Below are 12,988 nucleotides of genomic sequence, written 5' to 3' on the forward strand. Positions count from 1 at the left end.
GGAAGCACAGAGTCTTAACCACTGGACCACCAGGGAAGTCCCCAGGAGAGCCAACTCTTATTACTCATAGAAAGAGGATACTAGTGTAAACGCTGATCATTCTTCAAGGACAGAATTCACCTTAAAATTCTACATGCCTATGAAAAAAATCACAGCATTAAAACTCAAGATAAATAGTGCCTAAGTGTTTAGGAATTCAGGCATGCTAGTACAATTTCAGTTATTACTTAAATAGCTTCACCAAGTAATTAATTTCCATTGTGATTTACTATTATTCTAACAGAAACAAACTCCTAGCAGGCAAAATAGATAACTTGCAAATATCTTTTTCTGAAAAATCTACCACTTTTATGTCTTCTTCCTACAATACTACCATACTTGGAATATATTCTTGAAAATAATTTGCCTTTTATAAATATATTGATTTACATTAACTTTAGTCAACTTCCTTTCACAGTGATTACACTGTATTTCTTATGAGTTTTTAATCATAAGACTTCAAGATTCTTAATCTGGGGGTTCATTTAGGAAAATTTTATTTTTTTAAATCCTCATTTTATTTGTCAAGTATACTTTTTTTTTTTTTTTTTTTTTTGCGGTACGCGGGCCTTTCACTGTTGTGGCCTCTCCCGCCGCGGAGCACAGGCTCCGGACGCGCAGGCCCAGCGGCCATGGCTCACGGGCCCAGCCGCTCCGCGGCATGTGGGATCTTCCCGGACCAGGGCACGAACCCGTGTCCGCTGCATCGGCAGGCGGACTCCCAACCACTGTGCCACCAGGGAAGCCCAAGTATACACTTTTTAATTTTTCGTTTTTTCCTCAGTATATATTATCTTTCTACTAAAAAGGTTAAAGTTAAGTCTGTCATGAAATGAAAACACTGGAAAGTATCTAATAAACCCAAGTTAAAATAACAATACATGACAAACAGAGAAGAGCATATCCTTCTACAAAAGTTGTTTCTTTTATGTATATTAAATAAAATGATTCTGGTGGCCTGTTTTTGAAAACTCTTTAATTTTGTACTCACTCTTTAAGGCTATCAGACCGCCGCCTATTTCTTCCCCATGAAGAACTCCTACTTCGAGTTCTCCTTTGGCTGGGGCTTCTTGATCTCCTGTGATCACTTGGAGAACAAGGGTGACGTTCTTTTGATTTCATTTGGCCTGGTGCTAGAATATGAAGTTCAAGATTTATAATTCATTACCTGAAAACCTCAATAAATAACCACTCAATAAATAAACTACTCGAATAGTATTTTCGGAAAGAATTTTAAATTAAAAAAATCAGTCATTGCTGAAATTCATTCTGCTAAATAAACAAGATCCACTATTTAGTCACACTTACTTTTGCGATCACCTTGTGCAAACTGTATTTCAATCTGACGGCCACATACCCACTTTCTATTGAGGTTATAAAGAGCATCTTCAGCATCACGAACATCTTCAAATATGACTAGCTGTTAAGGACACTTTGAACATCAGATATCAAATAAAAATATTATTTTTAAAGAATTATTTACATGTGACATGAAATTATTAGGAAAACAAGCTCAAGTTATTAAGCTCACATCTCTAATATAATATGAATAATCAGAAAAAAAGTCACTTATTATCAAAACAAATGCCCCATTATGATTCAGAAGAGTGAATCTAAAAATAAAAACAGAAACAAATCTCTATATTTTTAATGTATACATCAGTGTAGCTGTAGTATGCATGTATAATTAGAAACATGTTATGAGAAAAAGATAAGTCCAACATTGGCTAGTATTATCAAATAAACTGTTTAGGACTCACTCCCTTCTGTTAGGTAAAAGATTTATCAGGTTTTTCACTGAAAAAAAATCAGCATGCAGAAATCTTTATTCTGAAATTAAAATTACTCTTTCATTAAAAGGCTTTTTAAATTAGGAGAAATTACTTATAAACAAAAGTGCACACATGTAAGTGAGCTAAAACATATATTCAAAACTGATTTGGTTCTTTAAAAATGATATTTTAACTTTGAACCTACTGCTTTAAAATACCTTTATGTTTTTATTATTTGGGATATGATTATAAAAGATATAAACAATCTGCAAATATCTGGAATTACATATATTGATTCCTAATACCCCACTAAACTCCCTTATATATATAAATTATATATTAAACCTAAATAAATGGAAACAAATTATATAAAACGACTAAATAGTTGTATTTCAGGAGGTTGTTGCTGGATTAACTTTTTTAAAAATAGAAAACAGAAAAAGCTCAAGTAATGCAATACAAAATGAGACTTTGGCAATTACCTCAATGTCACTTGATCTTGAACCTTGACCTTTATTCTTTAGGGCTTGCAAGATGGACTTTATAAGAGACGCAGAACCAACAACATCAGACTTGGCTTTGATTCTGGAACTCTGAGTAAATGTAGGAAAGCCGAAGTCTCAACCTGGTGTTGGCTTTGTCTTTTGCTTGATAAAGACTTCCCCTCTTCCAGGTCTTTATATCTGTGTCCACCCTCCCTCTTTACTCCTTGATGCTTGAACTTTAGGTGCCTTTTGTCTCGCCTGCTCGGTTTATGCTTGGATTCTAGCTAACAGGTTGGTTCAAACTGAGGGGCGCTTGCCAGCTACTGTGGACTGCTTTAGATTTTCTGAGATAAAGAAATAAACACATTTAATTAGGCAGTATTAATCTCATAAAATATACTCCTGAGTACATATATGTATATGCAAATGTATGTAGTCTATTCACATGCACACAGTAAAATAAAGGATATTGAACATAAGCAAATCCTCTCGGGCGGCGAGTGTAGAAGTCAAGTGGAATGTAAACGTCTACTATAGGGCCATATCGACCAAACTCACGGCGCAAGTCCTCAGGCCTGAAGTGTTTTAGAAATAAGGTAAAGAAATATGAATAGCTGGATTAAAATATTTTGCCTACAGAAATCCAGTTGAAACCTTCAAAAGAAAGTATATTATATGGACTAGCATTATCTAAAATTGTCTCTCACAGGAATCACCCAGGATTTAGCAAAGAAGGAAAAAATAAAGAAAATAACGAATTCTCAGGTCTCATTTCTGGAGATTCTGATTCATGACATCTGGAAATCTGTACTTTTACAAGCAGTGTGCTTTTATGCTTAGTCAGGTTGAGGAAACACTAACCGAGGACATCCACTTTTTTTTTGCTTTTTTTAATTGAAGTATAGTTGATTTACAATACTGTGTTAGTTTCAGGTGTATAGCACAGTGATTCAGAGTGTGTATATATGTATGTGTGTGTGTGTATATATATACATTCCTTTTCAGATTCTTTTCCCTTATAGGTTATTACAAAATATTGAGTACAGTTCCCTGTACTATACAATATAGGTCCTTGTTGGTTACCTATTTTATATATAGCATATCCACTTCTGAAAGTTACTCCTATTACAAGACTTTTCAATTGTCAATATACAGAGAGTTCTATTAACTCATTAAGAACACATTCATCTCACTATAATTTCACATTTTATGTTCATTGTTTTCAGATAGCAAGAATTAGATTCTAAAGAAGTCCTAAAATTATTTCTCAGGCTTTAAAGAAAAATGGTTGCTTTACTAGTAAACATAAAGCAAAAATAACTACCATAATCTCAAATTTGACAAGTATTTTTGAGTCACTTATATGCTTTCTACTGTGATAGGTACTAAAGAGGGGACACCAAAGAAATACATGGCATAATATTTGTCTTCATGGAGCTACAATTTAACTGAAGAGATAAAATACTTAGCATTAATAGTTGACAGTTGTAATGCATTTATAAATTCCCATAACAACAGATGTTTACAGATGAGGGCACAGACAAGTGAACTCACCTAAGGTCATGAAGCCAGCCAGCAACAGAGCTGGAAGCAAACTCCCACAGTCTGACACTAATCTGGGTTTGTAACCACTCTACCCTGCTGCCTCGTGGAGATCTTAGAGATTCAAAATCAAGCTATGAGCACAAAACACGGCTCAGAAGATATGAGTATTTCAAAACATATTGTGTAGAAAAAAGACCCTAAGATGACTGCAAAGCTTCTACCTTGGGTAAATGAAAGAAAGATGGTGTCCATGATAAAAATTAGATAGCTGGAAAAGACAGTTCAATATAAGAGGGAGGAGAGGCAAAAGAAGAAACTTTCAGGGTTAGAAATGCCAAATCTGAGGTGATGGTGGAATATCTGTAAGAATTCTGTAAGCAACTGAAAATGGTGACTATACGAATTATATTAGTTATTATATTAGTTATATTAGTTATTTTCTTTTCAAGACTAGAAGTCAGTGATTAATGCTAGAGATTGGATTTAGGAGTTATTACATAAAGATTCAACTAACACTGACTAAGTAGCCACTACATACCAGGCAGTGCCGGCAATATTATGACAAACTTTATTATATTTTTACTATTTATTATATTTACTTCATTTAATACTCAATATAACATGTTTAATTGTCTGCCTTCTCTGAGAGACTATTAACTTTAGATTTAGAGGACAGTGATAATGTCTTTTTTCTTCTGTTTATTCATTCAACAAATACTTATTGAATATGTACTATGGGCCAGGCTCTAGGAATATGATAGAGAACAAGAAAAACACAATTCCTGCTCCCATAAAACATACACTACAGGGTAAAGATTCTCAACCATTCCTGAATATTGCAATCATCTGTGAAGGAGATATTATAGAAACAGGCATTCCAGCCTGATGCATTAATCTTTGACCTAATTCGTGCTTCCCATGGTGAGCCCCAGCTATGTTTAAAGTTTTTAAAGGTTTCATAGGCAATTCTGAGGCTCAGGATTGAGAATCGCTTCTAAAGCAGGTGTCTTCACTAGTGTATCTCAGTACCTAGCATAGTTGCTTGGCACACAGTAGGCGCTCAGTATGCATCTGCTGTATTAATGAGCAAAGAACACATTGTTACCATTTAATAGTCAAGGAGACAGAGTGAGAGCAGTCACCTTGCCCAGAGGTACACACAGCCAGTAGCAAAGCTAGTATTCAAATAAATGTCTTAGGAGGCAACCAATTCCATTAACCAAATATGAGTGGCTGACAGAAGAGGATCCTAGATAATATAAAAGAGGCTGGAGCAGTGTGTGTGTCACAAAGGCTTAGAATCCCAGAAGTCTGAAGGAACAAATCTCAAAAGAGCTGGTTCTCTTTCATTGTCTCCACTCCCTCACCTGTGAGCTGTTGTTTTGTTTTCATTTATTTTTGCATTTTTGGTGTGATCTATTTTGACATTCAGAAATGTATAGAGATAATAAACACCCATGTATCTACCAACAAGATTTATTATATCTCAACACTTGCCCTATTTGCTGTAATTTTTAGTATTTTTTAAGAAATATTACATCCTCCTACCTTAGAAACAACCGTTGGTGTTCCTCATTCCTCTGCATAACTTTGTATTTCTACTGCAAATGCACATAAATGGTATCAAACTATCTGTAAAATTCTCTACCTTTCCTTCTCTTCCCTTGAGATTTCTCCATGTAGCTCTAGTTCACTCATTTTAACTCTGTATTGGTATGGTTATGAATAAACCACAATTTATTCATACATCTTTCTGTGGATGAACATTTTAAAATGCTTCTTTTTTAAACTGCAAACTGTGCTAGAGCGCACATTATGATGCGTGTGCTTCCTAGAGCTCTTCAGAGTTCTCTGGGATGTACCACTAGCTATGCAACTGATGGGTTGGAGAGTACAAATATCTTCAGCTTCATTACATGCTCTCCCCAAAGTAGCCAAATCCACTTAAACTCCTCAAGACATGCATCAGAATTTCTAAGGATCCAACTCCTCACTAACATCTTTTACTCCTTGCCATTCTGAAGGATATAAGGTGAATGTGTATCTCATTATTTGAATTTTAATTTACCTAAACACCAGTGAGGTGCAACATCTTTACATGCTTATGGGTCATTTATTCCAGGGGCAGAATTTCTGGGTTTTTAGAGAGGATGTATATATTTAATTTCTATGAAAGAGCCAAACAGTTCTGCAAAGTGGTTGCACCATTTTATACTGCCACCACCAACATGTAAGTTTCAGTTGTGCCAATCTTTGTCAACACTTGGTATTGTCAGTCTTTTTAATTTTAGCCATTCAAGTGGGTGTTAAGTGGAATCTCACTGTGGTTTTAATTTGCATTTCTGCAACAACAAATGATGCTGAGCACTTTTTCATGTGCTAAATGGACATTCGGATATTTTTCTCTTGAAAGTGTGAGTTTTTTGCCCATTTTTAATAATAACATGTCTTTTTATTATTGAGTTGTAAAAGTGCATTATTATTCTGAGAAAAAGTCCTTTGTGAGATACATGTTTTGTGAATATTTTCTCCCAGTCTTTGGCTTGCCTATTTACTTTCTTAATGCTATTTTTTAATGAACAGAAATTTTCATTTTGGAGAAATCTATCAATATTCCTTTTTCTTTTATGGTAATTACTGTCTTTGTTCTATAAGAAATCTCTGCCTATCCCCAAGTCATGAAGATATTCTCCCATGCTTTCTTCTACAAGCTTTACAGTTTCATCTTTTACATTTCAATTGATGATCCAGTTCAAATTACGTGAAGTAGAGGCTGCAGCACATTTTTTTCATAAAATTAGTACATACATCCAGTTGTTACAACACCATTTGTTGAAAAGACTTTCCTTTCTCTAATGGCTTTAGTGCCTTTGTCAAAGATCAAATGACTCTATATGTATGGATTATTTATGGACCCTCTATTCTGTTCTACTGATATATTTGTCTATCCTTAGGCCAATATCAAACTGTTTTGAGTACTGTAACTTTTTAGTAAATCTTTAAGTCAGGTAGTATAAATCTTCCAGCTTCAATGACCTTTTTCAAAATTATTTTGGCTATTCTAGATCCTTTGTATATTAATATATTTTAGAATTAACTTGTTAGTCTCTATTTTTTAAAAAGCATTTGAGCAGGAGTGCCTTGAATCTATAATCAATTGGGACTGAATTGATAATAAAATTTCATCTTTCAATCTAAGAACAAAGTATATCTATCAATTTATGTTGGTCTTTGATCTCTCTTGGCAACGTGTTATAGTCTCCTTCAATGCAAAGGTTTTTACGTGTTTTTTGGTGAAACTTATTCCTATGTTTTTATGTTTGTTTTTTTTAAATAAATTTATTTATTTATAGCTGCGTTGGGTCTTCATCATTGGGTCTTCGTTGCTGCGTGCAGGCCCTCTAGTTGTGGCAAGTGGGGGCCACTCCTCGCTGCGGTGCGCGGGCCTCTCATCGTAGTGGCTTGTCATTGCTCTAGGCGCACGGGCTTCAGTAGTTGTGGCATGTGGGCTCAGCAACCATAGCTCGTGGGCTCTAGAGCGCAGGCTCAGCAGTTGTGGTGCAGGGGCCCAGTTGCTCCGCGGCATGTGGGATCCCCCCAGACGTGGGATCAAACCCGTGTCCCCTGCACTGGCAGGCAGACTCCCAACCACTGCGCCACCAGGGAAGTCCCACCTAAGTATGTTTTTAATACTAAGATAAATGGAATTAAATTTTTTTTTCATTATTTGTTTGCTGTTAGTATACAGAAATAGAATTTTCACTAAGTTTACCTCATATCCTAATAACTCACTGAAACTCATTACTAGTTACTATAGCTTTATGTAAACAAACATGTCACCTAAGAATAGGGACAGGTTTTACTTTTACCTTTATAATTTTTATGTCTTTTTTTCCTTGCCTTGTTGCATTGGTTAGGACTTGCAATAAAATGCTAAATAGAGGTTGTGAGAGTGGACATCCTTGTCTTATAAGAGGAAAGCATTCAGTTTCATCATTAAGTATGTTATTGGCTATAGGTTTTTCACAGATGTCCTTTATTAAGCTGAGGAAGTTCCCTTCTCTTCCTAGTTTGCTGAGACTTCTTATCATGAATCTCGCTGGATTTTGTTTAATGCTTTTTCTACATGACCACTGATATCAATATTAATGTAGCCTCATACACACTGTAACCAAAGAATGCTATTAAGTATATCCAAGAGAAGTACTTAATGGGTACTCCCCAACCTAACATAATGGTAAAAGCATCAAAGTGAGAATGTTTTGAGATTTCGACATTACTTTGTTCCAACAGAAAACTATATCTGACATTAAAAAGATTACTGTACACAAAATGCCAAGATTTAAAATTAATATTCTTCCTGGTCCACATCTTACTTCACCAGTGAAGAGAAACATAACACAAATTATAAAATTTTAAAATCTTTCTTTAGTTCTTGTGCTCAATTTCATTCCTAACAAATTTAATGCTAACCTATAATGTGTTTTAATGTCTTGTGCTTTATCATATGTATTAAAATGGCCACTTCAAAGAAACATTTAAAATAAAATTTGGCTTTGTTATAAAACTAACATTAAATAAAATATGAAAACAAGATAAAGAAAACCACTCAGGCTTCCCTGGTGGCGCAGTGGTTGGGAGTCCGCCTGCCGATGCAGGGGACGCGGGTTTGTGCCCCGGTCCAGGAAGATCCCACATGCCGCAGAGTGGCTGGGCCCGTGAGCCATGGCCACTGAGCCTGCGCGTCCGGAGCCTGTGCTCCGCAACAGGAGAGGCCACAGCAGTGAGAGGCCCGCGTACCGCAAAAAAAACAAAACAAAAAAAAGATAAAGAAAACCACTCAAAGGGATTTCTTTCCAGGATCATTTTCTATAAGATATATATAGATTTTCCCTTCATTTTTTTATGTAATTGAATTCAAACTGTATTTATAATTTTATACCCTGTTTGTTTTAACATATATCCCAATGATTTTCTTTATAAGCATACCAAATGTTAAAGCTAATTTAAAACGTGTCTAGGGGGCTTCCCTGGTGGCGCAGTGGTTAAGAATCCGCCTGCCAATACAGGGGACACGGGTTCGAACCCTGGTCTGAGAAGATCCCACATGCCATGGAGCAACTAAGCCCGTGCACCACAACTACTGATCCTGCGCTCTAGAGCCTGTGAGCACGTGCCACAACTACTGAAGCCCATGTGCCTAGAGCCTGTGCTCTGCAACAAGAGAAGCCACTGCAATGAGTGAGGCCCACGCACCGCAACAAAGAGTAGCTCCTGTTCGCCTCAACTAGAGAAAGCCCACGCGCAGCAACAAAGACCCAACACAGCCAAAAATAAAATTAATTAATTATAAATAAATAAATAAAATGTGTCTAGGTGTCATATTGCTAGTTAACTTAGACTATATGCCACCTTGTACAAAAAAAACTATTAATTAAGGTTACATGTGATGATTCTACTTTCATAACATTACTCAACAGCTGTGCAGTTTTAGGAAAGATACTTAATGTCTCTAAATCTCAGATTCTTATCTGTTATATAAGGTTACTGAAAATTTAATAAGATAACATAGTACAGTTTTTAGTACAGTGCCTGGTATACAGTGAGTACTCAACAAATGTTAGCGATTATTATAATTTCATTAATACAAACCTCCTAGATTTTGACTGTCCCCCAGTGGCAGTGATAGAAAGTCGTGAAAAAAATGGAAAAGGAAATCAATAAATCTCAATTATCAGTCTTGATTATCTAGATCAGAGGTCATGTGTCACATGTGTATATGTTTTGTTTGGCCTACACAATGTTTAAACATTTAAAACAAGTCCAAATGTCTATACAGCAGTTATCAGCTGAAGCTTGGTAGCAGTCACTGTCCCGCTGAGATGGCACATGTTCTTTTTCATTTGCCAGGGTCCATACCATCCTACTGTCCCTTAACGTGACATCTTCACTCATTCATATTACCCTGGCTGGCCCCTGTGGCCATTAGAATTGGAAACCTTTCATTTTTTTGTAGGCACACTGGAGAGGCTTGATCTTATTCAGTATTCAAGTGGTCTGTTTAACTGTGGGAATTGTTTTAATCTTACCCAAGTTATAAATTTTGCTTGTTTTCTATGTAATATATTGATTAAACAGGTTGAGAGAAGAAATGTAAACACAGGCATCTTTAGGATGTTAAAGTATATTAACTCACAGTTTACAGTTGTGACACATATATATAATAGCAGGGATCAAATTTTTTAAAAAGACCTAACATTTACTTCTCAAAGGTAAATTATGATGATTACTCCTGATGGCTCTGGAGTCAAGCGCTCCAATATGTTTCCAGCTGTGAAGCCCCAGGTAAGTCATTAACACGCTGACTTGCAGCTTTCCCTTATGTACAATAAGATAATCCTGCATACCTATAAAGTTTGGGATGGTGCTGGAGAGTAAATTAAGCAAGCCCAGTGATACGAAAATGTCTATTATTTTAGACATTTATCAAAATGTCCACCCGCCCCGGCATTCCTCTGGCCCCTATTAAGAGAGAAAGACACTGTTATAAGAAGTCATTCCTTAACATCTATGTTCAGGTACTATGTAGACAGAATTCTCCAAAGAGGGGCGGGTGGTTTGAGTGCATCAGAACCGACCAGGGAAGTCTATCCAAACCGTTATGATGGGTGTTTATATTGCACTCAGAACTTTAAAGAAAAACACAGAAATCTCATCCACTGAAGTTATCCTTTGTATATAGTATAAAACTGTGCAACGAATAAAATTTAACCAGCACCACCTGTAAGTAGACCAGACTACCGACTACAGGCAAAGGGAATCGTAAGGCCCAAGGTACGCATTATTCCGTAACGCGTTCTCACCATCCCCAATTCCTTCCCATTTAGGAGGCAAGATGCGCGGCTTTATCCCAGTACAGCGACAAAGGGGCGAGACCCAGGCACCCACCCGAGGAACACTGAGGGCCAGAGGCGGGGAGGGACCGGCTCCCGGGCAAGAGTCAGCCGGCGCTCCGCCGGTTCTCGCGGTGGGGATGGGTACCGGCCCGCCGCCCAGGTGCCGGGGGCGGTCAAGCGCTACGGGGCCCGGAAGCGGGGCCGCAGCGGGGCGGAACGCCGGCCGGGAGGGCGGAGGCGCGAGTCCCGCCCAGGCCCCGAGTAGCCCGAGGGCTCCCGCCGGTCCCGGGAAGGGCTCCTCCGCGGAGCGCCCCGGCCCAGCCGGCGGGGAGGTGCTAGGCAGACCCGCGGGCCGCCGCCGGGCTCCGCCCCGCGGCCGTTACCCGCCCCTCCCCCGCGCCCCAACCTGAGGCGGCACCGCCGCTCACCTGGTGGCGTCCGCGACGTTCCTGACGAACAGGGAGGTGTTGGGGGGCCTCGTGTAGCGAGACATGACCGCTTCCTCCGTTCCCTCCGGGTCTGCCCGTGGCCGCCGGGCTCGCTCCGTCTCCTGCTGCCGCCGCAGCCAAAGCAGCTCCGCCGGCCCCCGGCGCGACCCCCTCCCCTCCGCCTCGGCCCCGCCAGCGCGCAGCCGCAGAGGCGGGCGCGGGGGAAGCGCTGTGCGGCGCGAGTCAGTCTGTGCGGACCTCGCGGGGGCGGGGGCGGGGGCGGCGCCGACGCCGACGCCCAGCGGGGTGCGGGGAGGGGGCGACGCGGCGTGCCAGGATTCCAGGGCGTCTGAAACGGGGGCGGTGCAGGAGGCCAGGGATTGAGGGGATCGGGAGAGGGGGTCGCGCGGGGGTCCCGGAGTCAAATGGGATTCGGGGAGGAGACGACTGGGGTCAGAGTGTAACAGGAGGGCAGGAACCAGAGCGGTTGTAGGGGCTGAAGCGGATGAGCCGGGGGCTAGGGAGCTTCCGGAGAGAGGGTGTCACGAGGGGGGAGTGGGCGGGGTGAAGGCTGAGTTCAACCGCGCAACGGCCGCTTGGACGCTGGGGCCTTCATTCTTGCATCCTCAGCCCAAGGCGGGGGCAATTGTTCCGCCTCCTGTCCCCTTTAGTGTTGAGTCTCTTTAGGCTTTCAAACTGGGAGGATTTTTTTCTATGTGTTTTGATTCTTCATCCATTATTCATTGAGGGTACGCCGTTCAGCTCTGAGTACGTTCATTCAAGTGTTTATTGAGCACCTGCTATGCACCAGGAACTATTTTAGGTGCGTTTTAGAGCAACGAACAAAAGAGGCCAAGTCCCAGTCCTCAGAGAGCTTACATCATCACATCGATGAGTGAAGACCAGACAATAAAAGAATGAACAAATGCATACATGGTGTAGAGGGAATCAATGAAAATGCAGAGGCAATTAAGCAAATTTAAATTATCCTCTTCACGTCTCTCCAAACATATCCATCCTCTTCTGGTTATCCTCCTGCCTTCACATTTGCTCCTGTGGTCAGTACAGCCTGTTACCAGGACTGTAGCCAGGTGACTTGTAATTGTTAGTAGCACCCCTTTTCAGAAGTGGTCGCTTTTGGAGGGTAAATAATATGGTCACCCTACCTAGCCCACAGCGGTCTCAAAGGCTGTGAGAGTTTACCAAAGTCGGCAAATGCTTCTGGAATAGTGGCCATTCATTCAAAAAGTGATTGCTATGGCAAAGCAAGCTCAGGCCTGGCCTGGGAATATAAGGGGTGGGTGAGGGCCCCCCATTCTCAGGAAGCTTACAGTTTGGCAGAGGAGGCAGACTCGAATTATGGCACTAATAAACACACAAACTAGGCTAAAGGCTATGAAAAGAGCTACATGCTGCTAGAAGGGTACCTTATGGGGCTTGGTGAGCAGGCCTAGAGGGTCACTGAACTTTTCCCTGAGGAGTATTGGAGAAATATTTGAAGAATGAAGAGGAGCAATCCATGCACTGGAACAGCATGTGCAAAGGCTTTGAGGCAATACAGGAAATGAAAGGAGGCAAACAGGAGCGTCAGGCTGGAGAAGAACAGGAAAATGAGGCTGGGGAGCAGGCTGAGTGTATGATAGGGAAGTTTGGAATGCTGACCATATGGGTTTGCTAGGGCTCTTGGAACAAATTACCACAAACTCAGTAGTTTAAGCTGATAGGAACGTATTCTCTCACAGTTCAGGGGGCCAGAAGTCTGAAGTCCAGGTGTTGGCAGGGTCACACTCTCTCCAAAGGCACTCGGGGGGGATCCTTCCTTG

At 40.2% G+C, this 12,988-nt stretch overlaps 1 protein-coding gene across 6 annotated transcripts in view; it reads right to left on the reverse strand.

Annotated features, from left to right (window-relative positions):
- SRSF12 (serine and arginine rich splicing factor 12) overlaps positions 1 to 11,335 on the reverse strand; it is a 21,870-nt gene extending 10,535 nt beyond the window's left edge. For 2 of the 6 annotated variants that reach the window (XM_060283856.1, XM_060283860.1), the window contains exons 1-4: positions 11,166 to 11,335; positions 2,765 to 2,871; positions 1,348 to 1,449; positions 1,031 to 1,172 (exon numbers count right to left, since the gene is read on the reverse strand). In XM_060283856.1, the coding sequence (XP_060139839.1) occupies positions 1,031 to 1,172; positions 1,348 to 1,449; positions 2,765 to 2,871; positions 11,166 to 11,230 (416 nt within the window). In that variant the 5' untranslated portion in view covers positions 11,231 to 11,335. Of the gene's footprint in view, positions 1 to 1,030; positions 2,641 to 2,764; positions 2,872 to 11,165 lie in introns of all 6 variants that reach the window. The other 4 variants (XM_060283858.2, XM_060283857.1, XM_070043471.1 and 1 more) reach the window with 4 other exon arrangements.
- Between the last annotated feature and the right edge of the window lie 1,653 nt (positions 11,336 to 12,988).

Source organism: Globicephala melas, chromosome 14, assembly GCF_963455315.2.
Source record: "Globicephala melas chromosome 14, mGloMel1.2, whole genome shotgun sequence".
In the NCBI taxonomy this organism is placed as follows: domain Eukaryota; kingdom Metazoa; phylum Chordata; class Mammalia; order Artiodactyla; family Delphinidae; genus Globicephala; species Globicephala melas.